Source organism: Neoarius graeffei, chromosome 21 (genome assembly GCF_027579695.1).
Source record: "Neoarius graeffei isolate fNeoGra1 chromosome 21, fNeoGra1.pri, whole genome shotgun sequence".
Lineage (NCBI taxonomy): Eukaryota > Metazoa > Chordata > Actinopteri > Siluriformes > Ariidae > Neoarius > Neoarius graeffei.
The window spans coordinates 24515423-24539665 of record NC_083589.1 but is presented as its reverse complement, the minus strand read 5'-3'; the positions used below and the strand labels follow the sequence as shown (position 1 = coordinate 24539665).

The window sequence follows — 24243 nt, the reverse complement described above, 5'->3', positions numbered from 1 at the left end:
CAGGGTGTACCCCGCCTTTCGCCCGTAGTCAGCTGGGATAGGCTCCAGCTTGCCTGCGACCCTGTAGAAGGATAAAGCGGCTAGAGATAATGTGATGTGTGAATAGTTCATTTTATAATGAAATATCAATTTTAATTGATAAAATCAACAAAATACAAGATGCAAACATGTTATTATTTGCCAAAAAGCAATTTAAAAAAATAGGTCATGACCACTTTTGGGGATTGCCTCATAGGGCCGGTCAAAGGGGGGTGGCGGGCCAGATCCGGCCCGTGGGCCGTAGTTTGGTGACCCCTGTTTATAGTGTTTATACTGTTTATATTGTTTGTTTTTTCAATTATTCTATTTTTATTTTTATTTATTGCATTGCCTGTTTGCACTGTGGGTCAGAGAGGACTGAAATTTCATCTGTGCTGTATGTCGAGCATGTATAGCATATTTGACAATAAAGTTGACTTGACTTGACTTTATATTCTGTTTGGTGTTTGAAAAACACACGTACCCCTATATTATAAACTATACGGTACCGAAACTAATGCGGTCAAAGCGGATTGTAGGTTTTGCTCACATGACCGTGTGACGTCACAGGAGAAAACGGAAGAGGATATCGTGCTCCTGGGGTGAGGAAATAAACAAAACGCTGTTTTGTTAAATTTTTGGATGCAGTGGCTGTGTGTGATCAGATGAGGATTGGCCGGTGTTTGTTGGGTTCCGGGGTTAGACTGGTGTTCGAGTCCCTGATGTGAGCGGCACTGGTTCAGCTGGTGTGACTGGTCGCCGTTCAATACAAAGAAACTTGTGGAATGGTCAGGTGGGCTTTACTGGGATTTGATGTGCCGATAAACAGTCGCGTTTCACATGCAACAGAGAAAGTTAAAGTTTTAATATAAGCATTTTTTTATATAAATATATAATGTATGTATTTTGAAGTTGCTATAAATGTTTAGGTTTCGTTTCCGTGGCCCTGAGAATAAACCGAAAGCTACAGTCGGCTGATGTGGTGTGTTTTCTTCATCAGGTCCAATTATGCCACAAATTATTAAAATAAAAAAAATCCCACCATGTCGAATTGGCCTCATGAAGTTTTTGATGGTTGTGATGGGAATTTCCCACACCTGTGACGTCACACACACACACACACACACACAGTCCACCAGCCTGGGCTTTGATTCCTGATGTTATTGTTTTTAACACTTTATATCTGAAACACAATAAGTTCTGATCTGCTGGCACTAATTAACTAGTCTAGTAACCTAAAAGAGTATATATATATATATATATATATATATATATATAGTGTGTGTGTGTAGTACTGTGCAAAAGTCTTATGCATTTTTTTTCCATACAAGCATGCTATAGATCAACATTTTAGAGTCCAAACGTTTGTTTTCCAGCACAAAATTAAATGTTACAGAAAAAAAAAAAAGTTCGTATCTGAGCAGCATATTATATAAGAGAGCACTTTTCAGATTAAAAAAGAAACCATAATGAAGGCTGCTGGGGTTTGGGGCAAAATGAAGAAGCGAGTGTGACAGTCAAAGTGTCCAGAAGAACTGTGGCTGGTTCTGGAAGATGCTCAGTAAAACCTACAGATCATTTCCGCATAAAACTGCACCTCAGACTACTATTTATTTATTTTTATATATTTTTTTAAGCAAAAGGTCGTCTCACAGGTGGCACGGTGGTGTAGTGGTTAGTGCTGTCGCCTCACAGCAAGAAGGTCCGGGTTCAAGCCCCGTGGCCGGCGAGGGCCTTTCTGTGTGGAGTTTGCATGTTCTCCCCGTGTCCGCGTGGGTTTCCTCCGGGTGCTCCGGTTTCCCCCACAGTTTCCCCCAAAGACATGCAGATTAGGTTAACTGGTGACTCTAAATTGAGCGTAGGTGTGAATGTGAGTGTGAATGGTTGTCTGTGTCTATGTGTCAGCCCTGTGATGACCTGGCGACTTGTCCAGGGTGTACCCCGCCTTTCGCCCGTAGTCAGCTGGGATAGGCTCCAGCTCGCCTGCGACCCTGTAGAACAGGATAAAGCGGCTAGAGATGATGAGATGAGATAAACCATTTTTGATCCACAGCATTTCTTTCCATGTACTTAAGACTTTTGCACAGTTTTGTGTGTGTATAGGGTATTTTAAAAAATATTGATATTATTTGAGATGTAAATATCCCAGAAACTACATCATCTAGGCAAATGAACCTGAACAGGCTTAATGCTGAGCAATATAAGATTTATTCCTAAAAATTTGATTGAGAAATTCCATGTATGTGGATTCCATGAACATTTTCACAAATCTCCAATATTCGTGAACCTGCTCGCTTGACCGTCTCTTCTGATGCTGGTGGTCGTCCAGATCCTTTTGCCCTGCTGCACAGACAGCTTTCCTCTTTGAACTTTTTGTGCCGTGTCCAAATCTGCATTGCATTTGGTGCATTTTTAGACAATTCTCTTATAAATGCACGCTGCACGGTCTTGTTCGACTCTGTTCGAGCGTACTCTAACAGTGTTTCTCAACCTTTTTTCAGTCACAGCACCCTTCAGAAGTATGCAAATTCTCAAGGCACCCCCATATAAAATATACACAGTCACGCTGACCCCGGCAGTGACGTTGTAACATGGGAAAGGGGGCCGTGAGACAAATTTTGATGATGCATGAGGTGGCGATGATCTGCATTAGTGTAACTATCGTTTTTTTGGAATTTTAATTCATTTTATTTATTTCAGTGTTAGAATATATCATTTTTTGACGGCACCCCGGTTGAGAAAGGCTGCTCTAACACACAAAACACCTTTTCTTTGCCAATGAATGGCATTTCTATACCTAAAAAGATAAAAACATAAAATTTTGACCTTTTTTCACACATGCTGTTAAAATTAGAGGTCAATTGAACAAGAATTGGGAAAGTTATTAGACTGAAATGATATGAAATTTTTTGAAACACCCTGTATGTAATCTTATCTCAGTGGCAATGAAAAACTTTATCAGGTAAGATGAGAAAGAAACTTTGAGAGGAGCCAGACGTAAAAGGGAACCCATCCTCATCTGGGTGACACCGGATTGTGCAATTATAAATTATTCACTTCGATAACTGTGTGCTATATGATAAAAAAAAATGCAATTTTATACCTAGGAAATTCATTATAGTTTTAATACGAAGTCTGTTTTGTTGAAGTTATCAACTGTTCACTGATGGAGACTTGAGTGCAAAATTATTCATCGAAATTGCGGTCATAAAGCTATCGTGTAGCAATTGTACTCCTCAGCCGTCTTCATGGTGAGGCCATCAGTGGTTTTGAAGTGACCTCAGTACATTATGGAACTGCATGAAGGTGATGCCTGGAGAATAAGCATGTCCTTTCTTTAAAAAAAATCTGTTCATGTTCTAGGTTCCTCTGAAGAAGAACATCATGCAGAGTACGACAAACTACCTGTGGCTGATCTCAGACCTGCTGGGTCAAGGGGCCACAGCCAACGTGTACCGGGGCAGACACAAGGTGCGTGCAAACAGGACGTTCTAATCTGTTGTGGGATATGGGGCTCGGTTATAGCAGTGTCATACTGATGTTTCATCTGTTTTATGGAACATCAGGAAACCACAAGCCTGCTTTTGTCCTCCTGCATCTTAGTGGCTGGGTTTAGACAGGTCACAAATATACCACGCACATCTACAGTGGGGTCCAAATGTCTGAAAGCACGAGTGAAAATGCTTTGAGTTTTCTAGTTTCGTACAATTTTCATTGCAAATTATTTTGTATGAAGTAGACTCTTTGAAATATCAACATGAATTTCAGAGTTTCTTAGTATTTGGTTTGTCCCTTTTTTGCTTTAAAGGACATGGGACATGGATTTTTTTCTGGGTATAATTATGTATAAAGGACATAAGAAATGCCATCTAAATCACTGCAGGGCGTCAAAAATGTGAAAATCATCACATTATTCAACTTTTTTTATACATCAGCGTAAAACAATGATTCGTTAATTAGCTAGGTGGTCACGTGACCCGTGACGTCACAAAAACTTTCCAAGGAGCCAGCGCTTGGGAATCTAATGTAAACAGGTTACCGAAATGGACACCATCGACAGTGACATTCCCGATGTTTCACAGAGATGTGAAGTTAGACCCTATCAATTCGAACCAATAGCTGGAAATTCACATGAACATAGATCTTGTCTTTACTCTGACGGGTCAGATGATTCTGAGAGTGAGAGTTCATTCAATCCCCATGAAACTGAAAGCGGTCGGCTCGATAACACTTAAAAACAATTCTGCTCAAAGGCTAATGATCTGTTGAAAGAAGTATTATTTTTGTATCATACATTGAAAGTTCATCATAGATCTAGCTAAAGTCCGTTGCAAGCTAGGTTTTTTTTTTTGGCTGATATTTTTCGAGATTGATTGAGATACAATGCTTCCAGAGTCCGAGATGAAAACATTCAAAATGGCGAAACGAGTCAGAATTATGATAATCAATAATTGATACACCCAAAATTATAATACTAATCCTTACCTCGGCTTTCAGTCGCTTAGCGAATGCACCTCGGCATTTTTCCGCATGAGGCCCATGGTAAAACCACACTTCCAGGAGGGGCTGCCGTCTGCCTCCCAAGCCGGCCGAGAGCGCTCCTCGTCGGGCACAGCCAGGCAGGCGAATGCCCTGGTCCGTCCGCCCTGTCTAAAAAATAATGGTACAACTCCGAGTGAAGGTATCAATGCGCTGCTGAAGCGCGCAGAAGGTGTTAGTACGCCTGTCATTATAGTGCCGACTTTCCATAGCATAGCAAATCGCCACGTTTCAATCTGTGTAACTGAACTTTGTTTCATGTCACTGGTCATATAAACCTATGTAAACAGGAAAAACGCGGAAGAGTTTGGTCGCATCTAACTACAGCCCCAAAAAATACCATTGGCCATGCTGAGCCTAGCTACATTGCTAACAGGAGTAACAGCGCGTCTGACTGACTGGGAGGTCGCAATACACCATGATGTTCAATGTACGTTAAACACTCTAAAAACGAAACAATTTTCTTGTCATCCAAGACACAAAAACTATTTTGTCGCATTCGTCATCATCACGATTCACACTTCTCCATATTCATCTACCCGCTTGTGCTGTACCCGAAAGTTTTTGTGACGTATGATCACGTGACAGCGGCTCTTCCGGTTGTAAAATATGCATATCGGAGCTCGAGCAGAAATGCCATATAATCATCACGAATATAACGATTTTGCTGAATTTAATAGATAATTTTTTATTTGTTGATGCAATTATTTCATATTTTTAATGGAAAGAAACTGATATAGCGTGCATTTATGTTTCATGTCCCATGTCCTTTAAGGACAGTGTGCACTAGAGCTGCATGGGCTCCACAAGTTTGTGTGAAACCTGATGATCCATTTTAGATCAAATCCATCCGCTCAACACTAGCATGGCGGTCTCTGAAAGACTGCTCAGGCGTCTGCCCAGGAGGTTGTCAGTTTTATGGCTTGAGCAGCTTTTCATCTCATGTCTCTCATCCTCCGCTTTCCGTCTATTGGTTTCAAAGGTCTTACAGTGGTGCTTGAAAGTTTGTGAACCCTTTAGAATTTTCTATATTTCTGCATAAATATGACCTAAAACATCATCAGATTTTCACACAAGTCCTAAAAGTAGATCAAGAGAACCCAGTTAAACAAATGAGACAAAAATATTATACTTCTCATTTATTTATTGAGGAAAATGATCCCATATTACATATCTGTGAGTGGCAAAAGTATGTGACCCTCTAGGATTAGCAGTTAATTTGAAGGTGAAATTAGAGTCAGGTGTTTTCAATCAATGGGATGACAATCAGGTGTGAGTGGGCACCCTGTTTTATTTAAAGAACAGGGATCTATCAAAGTCTGATCTTCACAACATGTTTGTGGAAGTGTATCATGGCACGAACAAAGGAGATTTCTGAGGACCTCAGAAAAAGCGTTGTTGATGCTCATCAGGTTGGAAAAGGTTACAAAACCATCTCTAAAGAGTTTGGACTCCACCAATCCACAGTCAGACAGATTGTGTACAAATGGAGGAAATTCAAGACCATTGTTACCCTCCCCAGGAGTGGTCGACCAACAAAGATCACTCCAAGAGCAAGGCGTGTAATAGTCGGTGAGGTCACAAAGGACCCCAGGGTAACTTCTAAGCAACTGAAGGCCTCTCTCACATTGGCTAATGCTAATGTTCATGAGTCCACCATCAGGAGAACACTGAACAACAATGGTGTGCATGGCAGGGTTACGAGGAGAAAGCCACTGCTCTCCAAAAAGAACATTGCTGCTCGTCTGCAGTTTGCTAAAGATCACATGGACAAGCCAGAAGGCTATTGGAAAAATGTTTTGTGGATGGATGAGACCAAAATAGAACTTTTTGGTTTAAATGAGAAGCGTTATGTTTGGAGAAAGGAAAACACTGCATTCCAGCATAAGACCCTTATCTCATCTGTGAAACATGGTGGTGGTAGTATCATGGTTTGGGCCTGTTTTGCTGCATCTGGGCCAGGACGGCTTGCCATCATTGATGGAACAATGAATTCTGAATTATACCAGCGAATTCTAAAGGAAAATGTCAGGACATCTGTCCATGAACTGAATCTCAAGAGAAGGTGGGTCATGCAGCAAGACAACGACCCTAAGCACACAAGTCGTTCTACCAAAGAATGGTTAAAGAAGAATAAAGTTAATGTTTTGGAATGGCAAGTCAAAGTCCTGACCTTAATCCAATGGAAATGTTGTGGAAGGACCTGAAGCGAGCAGTTCATGTGAGGAAACCCACCAACATCCCAGAGTTGAAGCTGTTCTGTATGGAGGAATGGGCTAAAATTCCTCCAAGCCGATATTGCTGCACAAGGGGGTCACACCAGATCAAAGCAAAGGTTCACATACTTTTGCCACTCACAGATATGTAATATTGGATCATTTTCCTCAATAAATAAATGGCCAAGTATAATATTTTTGTCTCATTTGTTTAACTGGGTTCTCTTTTTCTACTTTTAGGACTTGTGTGAAAATCTGATGATGTTTTAGGTCATATTTATGCAGAAATATAGAACATTCTAAAGGGTTCACAAACTTTCAAGCACCACTGTATATTGTCTGAATATGATGCTATCTGTGTTAATTTTATAAAAGATTATACAGTGAATGGTGTAGTGGTTAGCACGGTTGCCTCACAGCAAGAAGGTTCTGGGTTCGAGCCCCGTGGCCGGCGAGGGCCTTTCTGTGCGGAGTTTGCATGTTCTCCCCGTGTCCGCGTGGGTTTCCTCCGGGTGCTCCGGTTTCCCCCACAGTCCAAAGACATGCAGGTTAGGTTAATATGGGATGGCCGTGGGCTGAGGTGCCCTTGAGCGAGGCACCGAACTCCCAACTGCTCCCCGGATGCTGTTAGCATGGCTGCCCACTGCTCTGGGTATGTGTGTGCGGTCATTGCTCGCGTGTGTGTGCATGTGTGTGTTCACTGCTTCAGATGGGTTAAATGCAGAGAGGAAATTTCACAAGTGTGTGATGAATAAAGTTGTGCTTTCTTTCTTTTCTTTGACGCTATTTCAAGAAGCAAAATGCTATTTCAAAATGGCAGTTTCCCCGGATGCTGTTTGAAATCCCTGGGGAGAGACACGGCTCTTTACTCACTTGTTTCAGGGTTCATTATTTGTTGAAGTCAACATTCATAATAAGTGTCCTGTTCCTTCGATTGCTTGCATTCTGATATAAGCGTGAGCGGGGGGATACGTCAGTGACCAGTAGCTCACAGTTGAGCTTGTTTAGAAAAGACTTTCAGGTTTAGTCATGTACAAAGCACAGACTGTTGCAGACGCATGATTCGCTGTGAATTCATTACAATAGCATTGAAGGGTCAGTTGGCTTCAGTGTACAAAGGAGTGACAAATTAAAGGAAAAGCTAAAGTGAAGCGTCTCGGTGGTCAGAACAGATGGGTGCATGTAGGTTTGTTTCTACAAGTCTTTGTAACAATACTGGATCTTTAGGATGATGGTGAGGTATTCAAGAGAGCTGAGATGTGGTAACTGTGAAGGCCATGAAATATATATACCGTATTTTCCGGACTATACGTCGCTCCGGAGTTTAAGTCGCATCAGCCAAAAAATGCATTATGAAGATGAAAAAAACATATATACGTCGCACCGGACTATAAGTCGCACTTTTTTGAAGGGTTATTCTATCCATGGAATCTGTGATTGTATCTGATAAGCGGCGCGTGGTTACTGCGCGACTGCATTGTTTATTTAATAAACGAACAGCTGAGCAGTGATAACGCGCCCTTTGCCCTGTAAGTAGCCTAGTCTGATTATTTTAAATATCTACTACTATCTTTAATACTATCACTATCGTTATTACTAATAGCCTATATTATTATTATAACTAATATTAGTAGCCTATTTCTGATGCATTAATCAGTTTGCTTTTAGATTATTTTTACCGGTAGGGCTTATTATCGCCCCATGGCTCTTTCATCTGTGTTATTAAAGCTGTAGTCATCATCGAGGAGAGTCATTCTTCATTTTTGTCGAATTTTATTTCATTAAATCAGAGGTCAAGTAGGCTATAGGTAGATCATCTCCAAAGACAACCGTCTAGTGAAAAAAACAACAACCGCTTTTAAATACCCTACTTAAATCCTTAAAAAGAGTAATTTAACTCATGTCTTGTGTGATCTGATCTCCAATGGTGAAATAAACCAGTTGTGATATGAGTAGTCTGTTATTTTAGAAGATAAATTTAATATATAATTTAATATATAGCCTAATAAAAATAATATTTTATAACATATCACGACATATTACTGTCTGTAACTGTTCGTCACTAAAGCGTTTTCTAAGATCATAATGTCTGATATTATTATTATTATTTTACACACACAATAAGCGCGTGTGCGTAAAGTTATAGTAAACCACCCCCCACCTTTTTTTTTTTTTGAGTCGCCGGACCCACCCACCTCCTGCGTTCCGGGACCTCCCACTTCACAAATTAAGCACTGCCTAAAATCATTACATAACTTATTTAAATAACTATAGGCCTATCATTAATAATAAAACACAGGTCAATCAAGTTTATCAAGCTGGCGATTTCACTCCAAATCAGCAAATCCATTGAATTCCTCATCCTCGGTGTCGCTTCTGAACAACTCTGCCAACTCCAGCGGCAGGCGAAGTGCCGTTTCCTCTTCTTCTGCGTGGCTGTCGTCAGACTCAGCATCAGCTCCCAGTTATTCCGCGGTGAAAAAAAAAAAAAAAACATATATACGTCGCACCGGAGTATAAGTCGCATGGCTAGCCGAACTATGAAAAAAAGTGCGACTTATAGTCCGAAAAATACGGTATGTTATTTACCAGCTGGGTGGTCCATATCGTGAAATACTGTGACCGAGGTCTTGAAAGTACTGAGCGAGGCCTTCTGGGCCGAGGTCAGTATTCAAGGCCGAGGTCACGGTATTTCACCATACGGACCGACCTTAAGCTGGTAAATAATATATTTATTTTTTCTTTACCAAATTCTAACAGAAAACGAGAGCGCCCGAAAGGGAAAACCGAGCCGAGCCGCCATTTTGAATCCTCATTCACGGCTGTAATGCAAATGGCTTCCTCCTCGGTATACAAGTGCACTTCAATGGCAGGAAAAAAACTACATTTTGCCACCTATGTAGTCCCCTATTTATACAAAATTGAGTCATTCAGGATTCAGCCATGTTTTTGCTCGGCGTTAGCAACAGTTAGAGGTTTTTAGCTTTCTCCTGAAATGTTTTCTTTTATTTCTTCTTCCTCAAGGCAGTAAAACTCGGTATCGTTGTGAACACTGTCGTTATCGCTATCCATGCTGTAAAATTAATGCTGTTCTCCTGAGAAATGCTGGCAAAAATGTATAAGATTTTTGATAATCTTATAAAAAAAAGATAAATGTTGACAAAAAAAATGCTACCATGTTTGTTGTTGTTGTGAACGAGTGAGTCACCAGAGGTCCGTAACTGGGGTCCGTATCGTAGGTTACGGACCCGCTCGCCAGCCAATCAGAGCGCAGGATTTGATGGAAACTGGACCGCGAAAAAAATACGATTTTATATTATATGGACACGAGTGTTTTATTGGGACATACGCCAGTCGTATTTTTCATACAAACTACATCTGGGACATGGAGAACCAAAACGTGAGGAAATCGATGAATTGTTTTGATAAATTTGGGGATTTTTTGTTTGTGAATGTGTCGATATAATAAAAAGAAAATCACATGCTGGCTTGAAGATATGAAGTTTATCTTCTCGTGTTGGAAAAACTCGCGTTTTTCAGACGAAATCCATCGCGGACCTGAGTGACATATTTCACTCTGCTGGCGTCACTCCCAGTGTTCTCCCGCTGACTAGACACGTGTTGTCAAAATGGCAAACCAGTTCAAAATTAAAATTCTTTTGATTAACTTGTGATTTTATTCATTTATTTTATTGGTATTTATTTAATTTTTTGTGGATGTGTCCATATAATATAAAGGACATTACACGGTGGCGCGAAGATATGAAGTTTATCTTCTCTCATCTCATCTCATTATCTCTAGCCGCTTTATCCTTCTACAGGGTCGCAGGCAAGCTGGAGCCTATCCCAGCTGACTACGGGCGAGAGGCGGGGTACACCCTGGACAAGTCGCCAGGTCATCACAGGGCTGACACATAGACACAGACAACCATTCACACTCACATTCACACCTACGGTCAATTTAGAGTCACCAGTTAACCTAACCTGCATGTCTTTGGACTGTGGGGGAAACCGGAGCACCCGGAGGAAACCCACGCGGACACGGGGAGAACATGCAAACTCCGCACAGAAAGGCCCTCGCCGGCCACGGGGCTCGAACCCGGACCTTCTTGCTGTGAGGCGACAGCGCTAACCACTACACCACCGTGCCGCCCCAGTTTATCTTCTCGTGTTGAAAAATATTTTCACTCATTCGCTTCACTCACTCGTGAATACATACATTCACCACTCAAAGATAAGCTTCACATCTTTGCACAAATGTGTAATATCCTCCATGCATCATTCTCGGATTCAGTGAGACATTATACCCTGTGGAAAGGGGGCGGAGTCACCCTGGAAGCAACCACTCCCATCAAGATAAAAACGTTTCATTAAAGAAGAAATTTGTATTGATATGGAGAGGAACCAGACCACGCCAGCAAAAAAAAAAGCGCTTTTTTTTCCCTTTAATTTGTCATTTGTTGAGACATTTTTGCAAATAATATTTGTAGAAAACATGTTTCTTGTTAAAGGATTCACTTTGTCCACAGGGTCTCTATAGCGTTGTGTAGTTTGACAGCATTGTAAAGCAGTGGATATTGCCGAATAACATGGCACACGCTGTTAAAGCTAGACGGCCTTTTGATTTCATAAAATCGGTGAAATTTAGTTCCTTCTGAAATTTGGTCATTACGATATATGTTTATTTCTGTAATATGTCACAAAATATCAGGCCATTCTGTGGCTGGGAAGTTATCTAATTTGAGCGGATTCCCGAGGAAATAATGTGCATGAAATCGCTTGCTTCGCGCAGTCAAGCAGACAGAGGAAGTCCGTGTGTGTGCGCATGCGCAGGTTTACCTTTGAGCGTGCACTGACAGTTCCATCATTCTGTCGCTAAACGAACAGCTGATCACACCGAGGTGCTCACTGAGCGCCGATATTTATTAGTTTGGGCCTGCGTTTCCTTTCCTTCGTATAGAACATAACGTCTTTTCTTCTCGCTTTCCGTTACTGTAGTCGGTCTTTCACGTTTCATTCGCACGCTCACGTCCTCCATTTTTCTCTCCTGTTTCAAATTTGTATCCCACAATGCCTTGCGCGAACCGGGAAAGCCCACCACGTCATGCATGATGTTGTATCTTATATTGCGTCATGGTGAAGCAGGAAAAAAATAACAGAAAATTTAGGGCCACGTGGAGATAAATTCATTAATTGTTCTATTTAAAAAAAAAAAAGAGTAAAATTGGAAGTCTGCGATTCGAATTCGAGTTTTCGGTCCACTAAACAAAAATACTTGGGTGTTGGGAAAATTCTTTTTATGACCTACACTTGAAAAATCTGAAAGGCGGTCTACCTTTAAAGCTGTGAAGGTAAGCTGAAGTCGTCTCCTCACCTCCTTCCAGCTCTAAATATCCAGTAATTGCTGAATAATTTGGCATGTTGTAGAGTAACGGCCCTTTTCCACTACCCTTTTTCAGCTCACTTCAGCTCGCTTCAGCTCACTTCAGCTCGCTTCAGCTCACTTCAGCCTGACACGGCTCGCGTTTCAACTACCAAAACCAGCACGACTCAGCTCGCTTCAGCCCTGCTTAGCCCCTAAAACTCGCACCGTTTTGGAGTGGGGCTGAAGCGAGCCAAAGCGAGCCGAGTGAGGCTGGGGGCGTGAGCAGACACTCCCCTGTGCACTGATTGGTGAGGAGGAGTGTCCTCACATGCCCACACACGCCCCGCGAGCACGCTGGGATCTGTAAACACCGTAAACCCGGAAGAATAATAATTACGAATTACGAGAATTTCTGAAGCCTTATGCGCCTCGCCTCATCTATACGCTCTTGCCAGTATCTGTTGGCGTTGTCGGTGACAACAAGCCACAGCACCAAGACCAGCAACACTAACGACTCCATGTCCTCCATGTTTATTGTTTACTATCCGGGTCGTGAGACTACCGCTTAAAAGATCACTGATGTCACTGTTTGCGCCGCTTAACGACATCACGTGACGTCCACCCACTTTCGCTAACTCCACCCAATGTGTCCACCCACTTCCAGCCAGCACGGTTCAGCGCGGTTGTAGTCGAAATGCAACTCCAACAACCCCACTCAGCTCGACACGGCACGGCACCGCTCAGCCCGACTCAGCCGCGTTTGTAGTGGAAAAGCGGCATAAGTGAATTCTCTCAGTTTGAAAGCGGGAGACCCTCAGAAAGCCATGCAGTAGATCTCAGAATCTCGTCAGTTCTTATAGGATTAAGCAACTTTAGTTCTACTTTGTTGTGAACCATATATCTTTTTTTTTTTTCCCTGCAGAAAACAGGCGATCTCTATGCCGTCAAGGTCTTCAACAACCTCAGCTTCCTGCGGCCTCTGGATGTGCAGATGAGAGAGTTTGAGGTGCTCAAGAAACTCAACCACAAGAACATCGTCAAGCTTTTCGCCGTTGAGGAAGAGGTAGGACGTTCAAGTGACACGAATAATAAACTCAAGTGTTGCAGATCACATACAGTGAGAACAAAAGTGCTCGTGACTGATTTACACAGCGCAGGAAAAACACCACAGGCGTGGCGTGCTGTTATAGGAAAATAAATCAACATTGTGATTGTGTGATGTTTCCCAGTGCGAAGTGGATGGATTATTTTCTCACAGCAGTGTGTCCTGAAGTGTTTTTTTTTTCCTTCTTCATATATTACAGTTATTTGCTAATACTAACATTTGTGGCAGATCACAGAATCCAGGGACACATGTCAGCCCGGGGGCATTTTGAGTTATTGACAGATTCAGAAAGTACAGTTTCTAAGCTTTCCAATGATGCCTTCCATGTGGAGATCTGACAATATTTGAAGAATGTGTGGCCTTTTGAAAGTGTATACTTCTTAAAACAGAAAAGGGAGAAAATCGCCCTCAAAGTTTTCCATCTCAGCTACTCTGGGTGCAGGGCGGGCACATAATGCTGCTCATCTGCATGATATTAAGGAAAGCCCTACCCCCTACGAGCTAGCGCGATACTACTTTCATGTAAACAAAGATCACCACGTCAATTTTTCTTCCATGCAAAGTATGCCCAACACAATTATGAAGTACAAAAATAAGTCCTAAAGTATACTTTAACGTTTTGTGGTTGAAAAATTACTCACACCGTAAGAAAGAAAAATAGCACGATGATGACACAACTAACACAACACTAGTTTCATGTAAAGCCTCGGTCACAACCGGCCGTACAGTACGCGCTCCTACGGCCGGTCTACACGCAAAAAACGCAAGAAACGCACGGAGAGCACGCATGAAACGCACGAGAACGCGCATGTGACGTGCTGATTTTCGAGCCGCAGACCAGCCGCAGAGGTTCTTTGTCATGTCAAACAAACTCTACGGGCGCTTACGGTTTTTTCAGGTTTCAAGACAAACTTACGGCCAACGCACGTCTTTCTCCATGAACAAAAAAAAAAAACGCAGCGATTTGGGAAACGCCAAAAATCACACGGCCAAAAAATCGTACGTCCGGTTGTGACCTAGGCTTAACCAAACCACAACACTCTCCGTTACATGCAAAAATAACCACACAGCCTTAGATTAATAAACTTACCCCATCAGAAAGAGAAACGGCGCCTTGCACACACCAATGCCTCCGATGGAATGTAATCCTAGAACGGTCCGTGTATCATCTGATCATTCAAGTATTCTATTCAATCTGGAAAACGAGGTTGCGGGGTTTTTTTTTTTGCTAGAAATGGTGATCTCCGATGTAAATACCGTGTGTCTGTTTGCTTTGCGGTTTTCAGCTCCTCTGCGCTCTGTTTAGCTTCCTCATTCCATAGTGAAATCACACACCTCTATGAAGTTAAGTAGCCATGCGCTCAGCCCGTATCATACAGCTGATTCACGAAAAAACAAAACAAAAGACTTAAATCATCATGTGAATGGCCCATATGGTAATTTACCCACACCCCCCAGCAGGCTACAGTCCTGACAAAAATGAGACAATTTGCAACAAAAAATGTATGCTTTTCCAACAAAACAATCTATTATCTGAAATACTGATTGCATTCTTCAAGATCTCAACTTGCACATGATGGAAAAAAACAAAAATCACAAATTTAAAAAAAAAATGCTTCTTTTGCGATTATCTCGGATTCATTTCGGCCGACATGTGTCCCTGGATTCGGTGAGGGGTCACATTTTTTACTTTTTAAATAATGAAACAGACTTTAAAAAAAAAAAAACATTTATAGCTACATCTCAAAAAAAGAAACGCGGCTCCTTACAGAAAATGTTGCCATGTCAGCAGTTACACACAATTTTTTTTTATTTTTATTTTTTTTTAAACTTATGTGGAGCATCTGCGATACAAGGTCCGATAAATAAGGTGTAATGATAAAAAAAAATCGTATGGGAACGAGAGCATTACTATAAACACATTTGTATTGTAGCCAACACTATTGTCAGAGCTGCTGTTCTAGAAAACAAATCAACATGTTCTATCCAATCAGATTCGAGAACAGTGCTGCGATGTAATCCTATTTACATAGACTCAGAATACTGAGCTGGATCCGGGCTTTTTACCATATCAGATTTTCATTGGGTCAGAAGTTTACATACGCTTTGTTACTATTTGGTGTCGTTGCCTTTTAATTGCTTGAACTTGAATCTTCTCACGAGACGTAGCTGGAATTTTTGCTCATTCCTCCTGGTGGAACTCGGTCAGAATTGTGGGCCTTCTTGCTCAAAAACACTTTTTCGGTTCAGTCCAAACACCAAAACAGCATCACAACACGATGCCGCCACCCCCATGTTTCACAGTTGGATTAAAAGCCGCACCCTTTTTCTTTCATCCATGAAGCTAATCATTATGACCAAACAGTTCAGTTCTCATTTCATCTGACCAGAGAATACTCCTCCAAAAATCTCCTCCTTCAAACTTCAGTCTGGTTTTATATTCTCGGGGTTGGTGTAGGGGTTTCTTGCTTGCACAAATTTCTCGTCCATTCAGGCCATGGTGATGTAGGACTCTCGTAATGGTGGCTGTACATACCGTCCTTTGGTCCCTGATGTCTCTTCCTCCATCACCAGTTTCTGTATTGTTGTAAAGTTTTGACCCAGTGGAATTCTGATACAATGGATTATTAAAACTGAAATAATTCTGTCTCTGGCTGATATTTTTAAAATGACCTCTGATTTGAACAAAGTTGACATATGGTAACACGAAATGTATGTTTGAAAAACTTGGATTGAACATCTTTAGCCTTGACATGTGTAAGCTTTAGAACGTTAGTATAACGTAAGACGTGAAGTTAGTGTAATTAGCAGACAAAGAACCAGAAGGGCAAGTTTTTATATATATATATATATATATATATATATATATATATATATATATATAAAAATGTTATTTACCAGCTGGGAGGTCCATATCGTGAAATACCGTGGCCGAGGTCTTGAAAGTACTGAGCGAGGCCCTCTGGGCCGAGGTCAGTATTCAAGGCCGAGGTAACGGTATTTCACCATACAGACCGACCTTAAGCTGGTAGATAATATATTTATTTTTTCTTTACCAAATTCTAACAGAAAACGAGAGCACCCGAAAGGGAAAACCGAGCCGAGCCGCCATTTTGAATCCTCATTCACGGCTGTAATGCAAATGGCTTCCTCCTCGGTATACAAGTGCACTTCCATGGCTGGAAAAAAACTACATTTTGCCGCCTATGTAGTCCCCTATTTATACAAAATTGAGTCATTCAGGATTCAGCCATGTTTTTGCTTGGCGTTAGCAACAGTTAGAGGTTTTTAGCTTTCTCCTGAAATGTTTTCTTTTATTTCTTCTTCCTCAGGGTAGCAAAACTCGCTTTCGTTGTGAACACTGTCGTTATTGCTATCCATGATGTAAAATTAATGCTATTATGCTGAGAAATGCTGGCAAAAATTTATAAGATTTTTGATAAAAATATTATAAATAAGTCTTATAAAAAAGATAAATGTTGACAAAAAATGCTACTATGTTTGTTGTTGTTGTGAACGAGCGAGTCGCCAGAGGTCCGTCACCAGGGTCCGTACCATAGGATATGGACCCGCTCGCCAGCCAATCAGAGCGCAGGATTTGATGGAAACCGGACCACGAAAAAATACATTTATTTATGGCATGCAGTCTATTCATAGGTCATATAGCCTTCAATGTTTAGGAATGACCATCAAATTAAGGATTTTTTTGTTTGCTAAATATTTGCCTCAGCCAGTAGGACTAAGCATGAGGGTGATAATTAAAATGGGTGATGAAGGGGATCATGTGCGTCGCTCCTGACTGTCCTGGTGTCTAAGAGACTGTATTTTAATGATTATTCTGTTTCTTTTTCACCAGTCGAACACACGTCACAAGGTCTTGGTGATGGAATACTGTCCATATGGCAGTCTCTACACAGTGCTTGAGGAGCCATCTAATGCTTACGGTCTCCCTGAAGACGAGTTCCTCATCGTGCTGCAAGATGTTGGTGAGTGTCGTCTTAATTGAGAGTTGAAGTAGAAATCCGATAAAATGTTGATTGGATTTGATTTGAATTTGATTATGGAGTCATAGGAGTGCCATAAAAAAGAATAAATCTGTAAAAGAATAAGAAAATAAATAAAAGGATAAGAAAATAAAGAATAAGAAAATAATAAATGCAGAAATGAAAATAAGACAAGCGTTGCCAGGCAGAACAAACCTCGCCTGGCAGCATTTATTTTATACCTATATGTTGATAATGGTAATATTTCTCAATCATCAGCTGTCAGGTTACAGTCCTATGAAAACCCATGACCTTGAGTTTGATATTTCAAAGTCATTCAAGGTCAAAGATCATGGTGCCAAATGAAAGGCCATATGGGAGTTCCTATATGCTCATAATAGTAAACATTTGTCTATCGGCAACCGTTTTTGAGTTATAATGGAAAATGTTTTGACCGAAAGGTTGACCTTTCCGGTGACCTTGACCTTCACGTTGACCTGATTACCCCCAAAATTTAATCAGGTAATCTACGGACCATTGCCCACCTACCCTGAAAATCTGAAGTAAATCGGTGCAACTGTCTAGACGCTAGATTGTTAACAAACTGATTACAATACCTTGCCCCACTACTCCATCGCGGGCGAGGTAAAAATAAATAAAAATAAAATAAGAAAATAAGTGTAGAAATAAAATAATAAGAAAACAAATAATGAATAGGAAGTAAATGAAAAAATAAGAAAATAAGTGCGTTTCTTTATTTCTTTTTCATGTCAAAGTGACCTTTGTCATTCAAACCACACAACAAGTATTGCCCAGCAGAATGAAATTGCGTCTCTCTTACCTCCAGGTGCAGTGAAAGATATAACCGACATAAATAGACATACTAAGACCAAATACATTTTGGTGCGGACAGGAGGGGGAAGGTTTGCTCTTCTCATTCGACGCAGGAAGTGCAGTTGCTGCTGTGCCTTCTTGACGAGGGAAGTGGTGTTTGCAGACCACGTTAGGTCACCTGTGATGTGCACCCCCAGGAACCTGGTGCTCCTAACTGACTCCAGAGTGTTGCCGTTGATCGTGAGTGGTGTGTGTACCGCGTCCTTCTTCCTGAAGTCAACGCTGATCTCCTTCGTCTTGTTGGCATTCGGTGACCGGTTATTGTTATTACACCAGGCAACAAGTTGGTTCACTTCCTCCCTCTGGCTAAGTCGTTATCATCCTTGCTGATCAGGCCTACAACTGCTGTGTCATCCGAAAACTTAATGATGTAGTTCGAGTTACGTTGGACACAACAGTTGTGAGTCATCAGGGTAAACAGTAGGTGACTCAGAACACAGCCCTGGGGAACCCCGCTGTTTAAGATGGTTTCTGAAGTGTTTTTTCCAGCTTGTACTGTCTGTCTGGGGTCTATATATGAGGGAAGTCTAGTAACCAGTTACACAGTGGGGTGTTGAGACCCAATGGGCCAAGTTTTGTAACCAAGTCTTGTGGGATAACAGAGAACTCAAGTCAGTGAAGAGCATCCGCACATAACCGTTCTTATTCTCCAGATGTGCCAGGCTCAGGTGCAGTGCTGCCGATAGGGCGTCATCAGTGGAGCGGTTAGGACGAAATGCAAACCGAAGTGGGTAGAGTGTTACAGGGAGTCTAGATGTTCCTTGACCAGCCTCTCAGAGCACTTCATCATGATGGAAGTGAGTGCTATAAGGGTGGTAGTCATTGAGGGTTTTTGCTGGTGTCTTCTTCGGCAATGGTATGGTGGTGGTGGCCTGGAAACATGGGGCTACGATAGCTTGGCTCAGAGAGGTGCTGTAAATGTCTATGAGGACGTGCGTTAGTTGGTCTGCACAGTCCCTGAATACACACCCTGATATGTTGTCAGGCCCTGCAGCTTTCCGTGGGTTGACTCTAGGGAGGGTCCTCCTGACATCAGTTGGATCAAGACGGAGTACTTCATCATCTGGGCAGTGAGGGGCTTTCTTTGCTAGCATGGTGCGCTTTTCCTCAAACTAGCTGAAGTAGGCATTTAGTGTATTGAGGAAGTTTGTGTTGTCATTGCAAGATGGTGGAGGGGACCTGTAGTCTGTAATGGACTGGTTGCCTTGCCATATGCACCTGGAGTCTTTTGCGTTAAGGAAGTGACTGGATTTTCTGTCCATAAGCAGGCTTAGCTACTCTCATGCCCCGATTCAAATCAGTTCCAGCAGATCCGAGAGCATCTTCGTGCCCGGACTTGAAGGCATCATTACATGCTTTCAGAAGTGCATGTACCTTTCTGGTGAGCCAGGGTTTCTGGATGACACATATAGAGATGTTCTTGATGACTGTCACATCGTCTACACGCTTGGCTACGTATCCCATCACAGACACAGCATACTCCCCCACACTGAACTCCTTTTTCCCTGTTTTTTCGTTTGCTTGAGTGGCCAAGCTGTCAGTGAACTGGCATTGGGTGGGCCTTCCTACCCAGGCTGAGTAATCAGTTCCTGCACATATGAATCCTGCTTTGGTAGGAGCTTTTTAACATGTGACGTGGGCTTACACCTACGCAGTGTAAATGTGGTAGCGGTTTGAATCTGGGAGGGAAGGCGAGGATTTGCTTCCTCTGTGCATGCTGGCCGTTATCTGGTCTTAAGGCCAATTTATGCTGACAACCCAGTCCTCGCAGACGGCGTCGCAGATAGCGTCTGCGTAGCCCCCCCACCTTCGCAGACGCTCTGCGCGCACCTCCCAAAAATTGTGACCACCTCAGAAGCCTCGCAGACAGCGTCACAGACAAGAGGGCTCTGATTGGTCCACTCTACATCCGCTGTACACGCACTTCCGCTTCCCTACTTTCCCGGTTTGTTTTGTTTTCACGACCACCATTTTTAAAAACACGAGCGAAGATGGAGCAGCACGAAGAGCGGTTGATCGAGGAAGTACGTACATCTATACGACTCCAGTTCTAGTCATTAAAAAAAAAAGTTCTAGTCATTATAAGTAACCGGAGGATAAACACTCCACTAACCACACCCACCAACTACTTCTAGCGACTTCGCACCCCCTTGCGTTGTGCCGGTGAATAACATCGCACACGCCTATTACTCCCTGCTCGACGATAAATTACAACTGTCTGCGAAAAGCTATCTGCGAAAGCCTTGTCGCAAGAGCATGCAGAGGCCTTTATTCTTTTGCAGTTTTGTTGTGTAGTGCTTAGTGTCACTGCCTCAGAGCTCAAAGATCCTCAGCTTGAAATAATTCTTCTTTTTTTAATTTTTATACCCCTCTGGGTATAAAACGATTTCCGTCCATCCCGGAAAGGGTGCTCACCTTCTGAAATCAACTCCTCTCACAATGTTTGGAGGAATTTTACGAAACTCGACAGGATTCTTTATGTCGGTAGTACGCAGATTGTAATTTCGTTCAATTCGGTCACATTTGACCAGAGTTACAGTCCTTGATTAACAAAATTATAATTTGACAATTTCACGAGAATGTGTTTTCCTTCTGAAATCAACTCCTCTCACAATTTGTGGAGGAATTTCACCAAACTTGGCAAAAGGCTTTGTTATATGACAGTTATACGCATATTGAAATTTCGTTCAATTTGGGCAAATTTTCCCAGAGTTATGCGCTTGATTATTAACAAACTTGTACTTTGGCAATTTCATCAAGGTGTGCTTGCTTTCTGAAATCAACTTCCCTTACAATTTTTATCCCCCGCTGGCCGAAAGGCCCGAAGAGGGATTATGTCGTGGCGATGTCCGTCCATCCCAGGAAGGGTGCTCACCTTCTGAAATCAACTCCTCTCGCAATGTTTGGAGGAATTTCACGAAACTTGTCAGGTTTCTTTGTTATATGTTGCTAATACGCATATTGCAATTTTGTTCAATTCAGTCGCATTTTACCAGAGTTATGGCCGAGTTGCCAGCGGGAGATATTGTGCTCTCAGAGCACTCTTGTTAAATTCAAATTCAGGTTTATTGACTCCATATTTGACAGTAGTGCCTGTTGTAATTCAAATCACAAGTTCTTTTAACAGTGCATAATCATATGTGGTGAAGTTTTCTGTCAGGACATATTTATCTAACATTTATGGAAGGAGTCTCGAATGTAAGTGCTTGTTTTCTCTCATGGGAAAGTCTGCTGGATGGAGAGTTTTGTATCTGTGATGTGTCTAGCTGTGTATTTTGTCTTATTAGCTTAAAGAGAGAGAGGGGGAAAAGTGTCTGGTGAGGGAATATTTATTGCTGCTCTAAATCCAGTATCTCACTGGGCTGCGACGGCCTGCAACTAGTTGGAGACACAATTATTGCGATAAAATAATGCGAATTAGCGACAATTTTCACTTGGAATCGCACTGAATTGATATTCGTATTTATCGCAATTGTTGTGTCTCCTTCTAGTCGCAGGGTGTCGCAGCTCATTGAGATACTGGCTGAACTCGCACTTCCTGTCTCACGGAAACTGACTTGAGAAGGGTTTGTGACGGCTTTGCGACACCAGCGACGCATTTGCGGCTATTTTGAAAGAAATTTTGTCGCACAAATTTTCTGAGCATGTTCAAAATTTCAGCGACGAAGGAGCGACACTTTGCGACTCACATGAGGAAATTGAGAAGCCCCACAAATGTTTCAAGACACTTTTGAAACTCTCTCGCGAATGACGTTCGCAATTTGTCGCAAGATGTCGCAGCCCAGTGAGATACTGGCTTAATGTACGTGGTAACTATGAGGTGATAGATTTCAACTCGTTTCCTGATATTTACGCCTAGATGTGTTGGCCAACATGGGACCTTTAGTGGCAGACCACCCAATTTTTCATCTCATCTCATTATCTCTAGCCGCTTTATCCTTCTACAGGGTCGCAGGCAAGCTGGAGCCTATCCCAGCTGACTACGGGCGAAAGGCGGGGTACACCCTGGACAAGTCGCCAGGTCATCACAGGGCTGACACATAGACACAGACAACCATTCACACCTACGGTCAATTTAGAGTCACCAGTTAACCTAACCTGCATGTCTTTGGACTGTGGGGGAAACCGGAGCACCCGGAGGAAACCCACGCGGACACGGGGAGAACATGCAAACTCCACACAGAAGGGCCCTCGCCGGCCCCGGGGCTCGAACCCAGGACCTTGTTGCTGTGAGGCGACAGCGCTAACCACTACACCACCGTGCCGCCCCCACCCAATTTTTATTTGAGCAAAAGTATTGGGGTAGATATTCCAATTAACGTGAATAACATTTAATAATTGGTGGCATATCCCTTTCCTGTAAGAACTGCTTCAAATGGGTGACCCACTGACATTAGCAAATTGTTGCATTCTTCCTTTGTGATGCTTTTCAGTGCTTGTACTGCAGCTTCGTTCAGTAGTTGTTTGTTACTGGGGGGGGTTTCTCCTCTTCAGGAGGTGAAATGCATGCTCAGTTGGGTTAAAGTCTGGTGATTGACTGACTTGGCCAGTCTAAAACCTTCCACTTTTCCCTCCTGATGAAATCCTTTCTTGTGTTGGCAGTGTGTTTTTTGGGCCATGAGCAGATCCTGTCCCCTTTTCTTTTCTCAGGTTTAAAATAACTGCTTTTCACCCATAGGCAGCTCTGTGGTCTTCATGTTGGTTTATCCTTTTTTAACAACAAATGTATTATTCACGTGTGAAACCCAGGGCTCAAACCAAGAGTAGATATTCAGAGATATTAACTGTTTTTTATTCTTATTAATCAATCAATCAATCAATCAATCAATCAATCAATCAATCAATAAACCAATCAACCAGTCATCAGGGCACACCTGGGAAACAAAAAAAAAACACCCGTCAGTCATGTTCTGATATTTTTGATCACTTGGAATGTGGGTGGCTTCAAACAAAAGGTGCCAGGTTCTAAGTTGTTTAAGACCTGTAGATGTAAACATCAGGAAATGAAAGCTGAAATTCTGATCTAGTATCTCATATTCATCTTTTCATCTCAAACACCAACGTCTTCAGTGTCTAGCAAAAACAAAATAGTTAGTCTTGCTGTTCCAATACTTTTGGAGGGGACTGTGCACACGGCTAACGCTGTTCTGACTTTTCTGATGTTCACAGTGGCTGGAATGAACCACCTGCGGGAGTACGGAATAGTCCACCGGGACATTAAACCAGGGAACATCATGCGTGTAATTGGGGAAGATGGACGCTCTGTATACAAACTTACGGATTTCGGGGCAGCGAGAGAGCTGGAAGATGATGAACAGTTTGTGTCGTTGTACGGGACAGAGGAGTACCTGGTAAGACCTGGTGGAGTGTTCCTAAAAAAACCCCAAAACTGTCCATATGCTTGGAAAGCTTGAGTTTAACCCATGATGCAAATATCATTGTCATGTGCTGCTTTGAGCTTACTGATATTTAGGGCCCGAGCCCGAAAGGGCGAAGGCCCTATTGATCTTGTTCGGTTTTTTATTATTAGGGCCCGAGCCCTATAGGGCGAAGGCCCTATTGATCTTGTTCGGTTTTTTATTATTATTATTAGGGCCCGAGCCCTATAGGGCGAAGGCCCTATTGATCTTGTTCGGTTTTTTATTAGGGCCCGAGCCCTATAGGGCGAAGGCCCTATTGATCTTGTTCGGTTTTTTATTATTATTATTATTATTAGGGCCCGAGCCCTATAGGGCGAAGGCCCTATTGATCTTGTTCGGTTTTTTATTATTATTATTATTATTATTCCTTAGTCGCGGTCGCTGTTCGGCCTTTTTTGGGGCACTTCCTGTGGACGAAAACGCGCATATTTTGGATCATTTTATCGGCATCCCCTACGCTACTCAGATCCAAAACCCCAGATCTGGGCGGGGCTCTGGGCCTCTATAGCGCCCCCTAACGCCTTGAAAATTTTGCCTTTTTTCGAAGGCTCCTGGTTGCCATATAGTTTGTCGTAGAGGAACGAAATTTGGTTCACATATGTATCTTACTGAGACGAACAAAAAACGTTCTATGAATGCATAGCCACGCCCAACAGGAAGTGAGGTAATTTTACTTTTGTGCGAAATGCATGGCCACGAAGAC

General features: G+C 42.3%; 1 protein-coding gene across 2 annotated transcripts in view; it reads left to right on the top strand.

The window, feature by feature from the left end:
- Nucleotides 1-576: 576 nt before the first annotated feature.
- Nucleotides 577-24243, top strand: part of tbk1 (TANK-binding kinase 1) — a 109199-nt gene continuing 85532 nt past the window's right edge. The window contains exons 1-5 of one of the 2 annotated variants that reach the window (XM_060902864.1): nt 577-620; nt 3382-3489; nt 13061-13201; nt 17100-17229; nt 23290-23471. In XM_060902864.1, the coding sequence (XP_060758847.1) occupies nt 3403-3489; nt 13061-13201; nt 17100-17229; nt 23290-23471 (540 nt within the window). In that variant the 5' untranslated portion in view covers nt 577-620; nt 3382-3402. The other variant, XM_060902862.1, reaches the window with a different exon arrangement.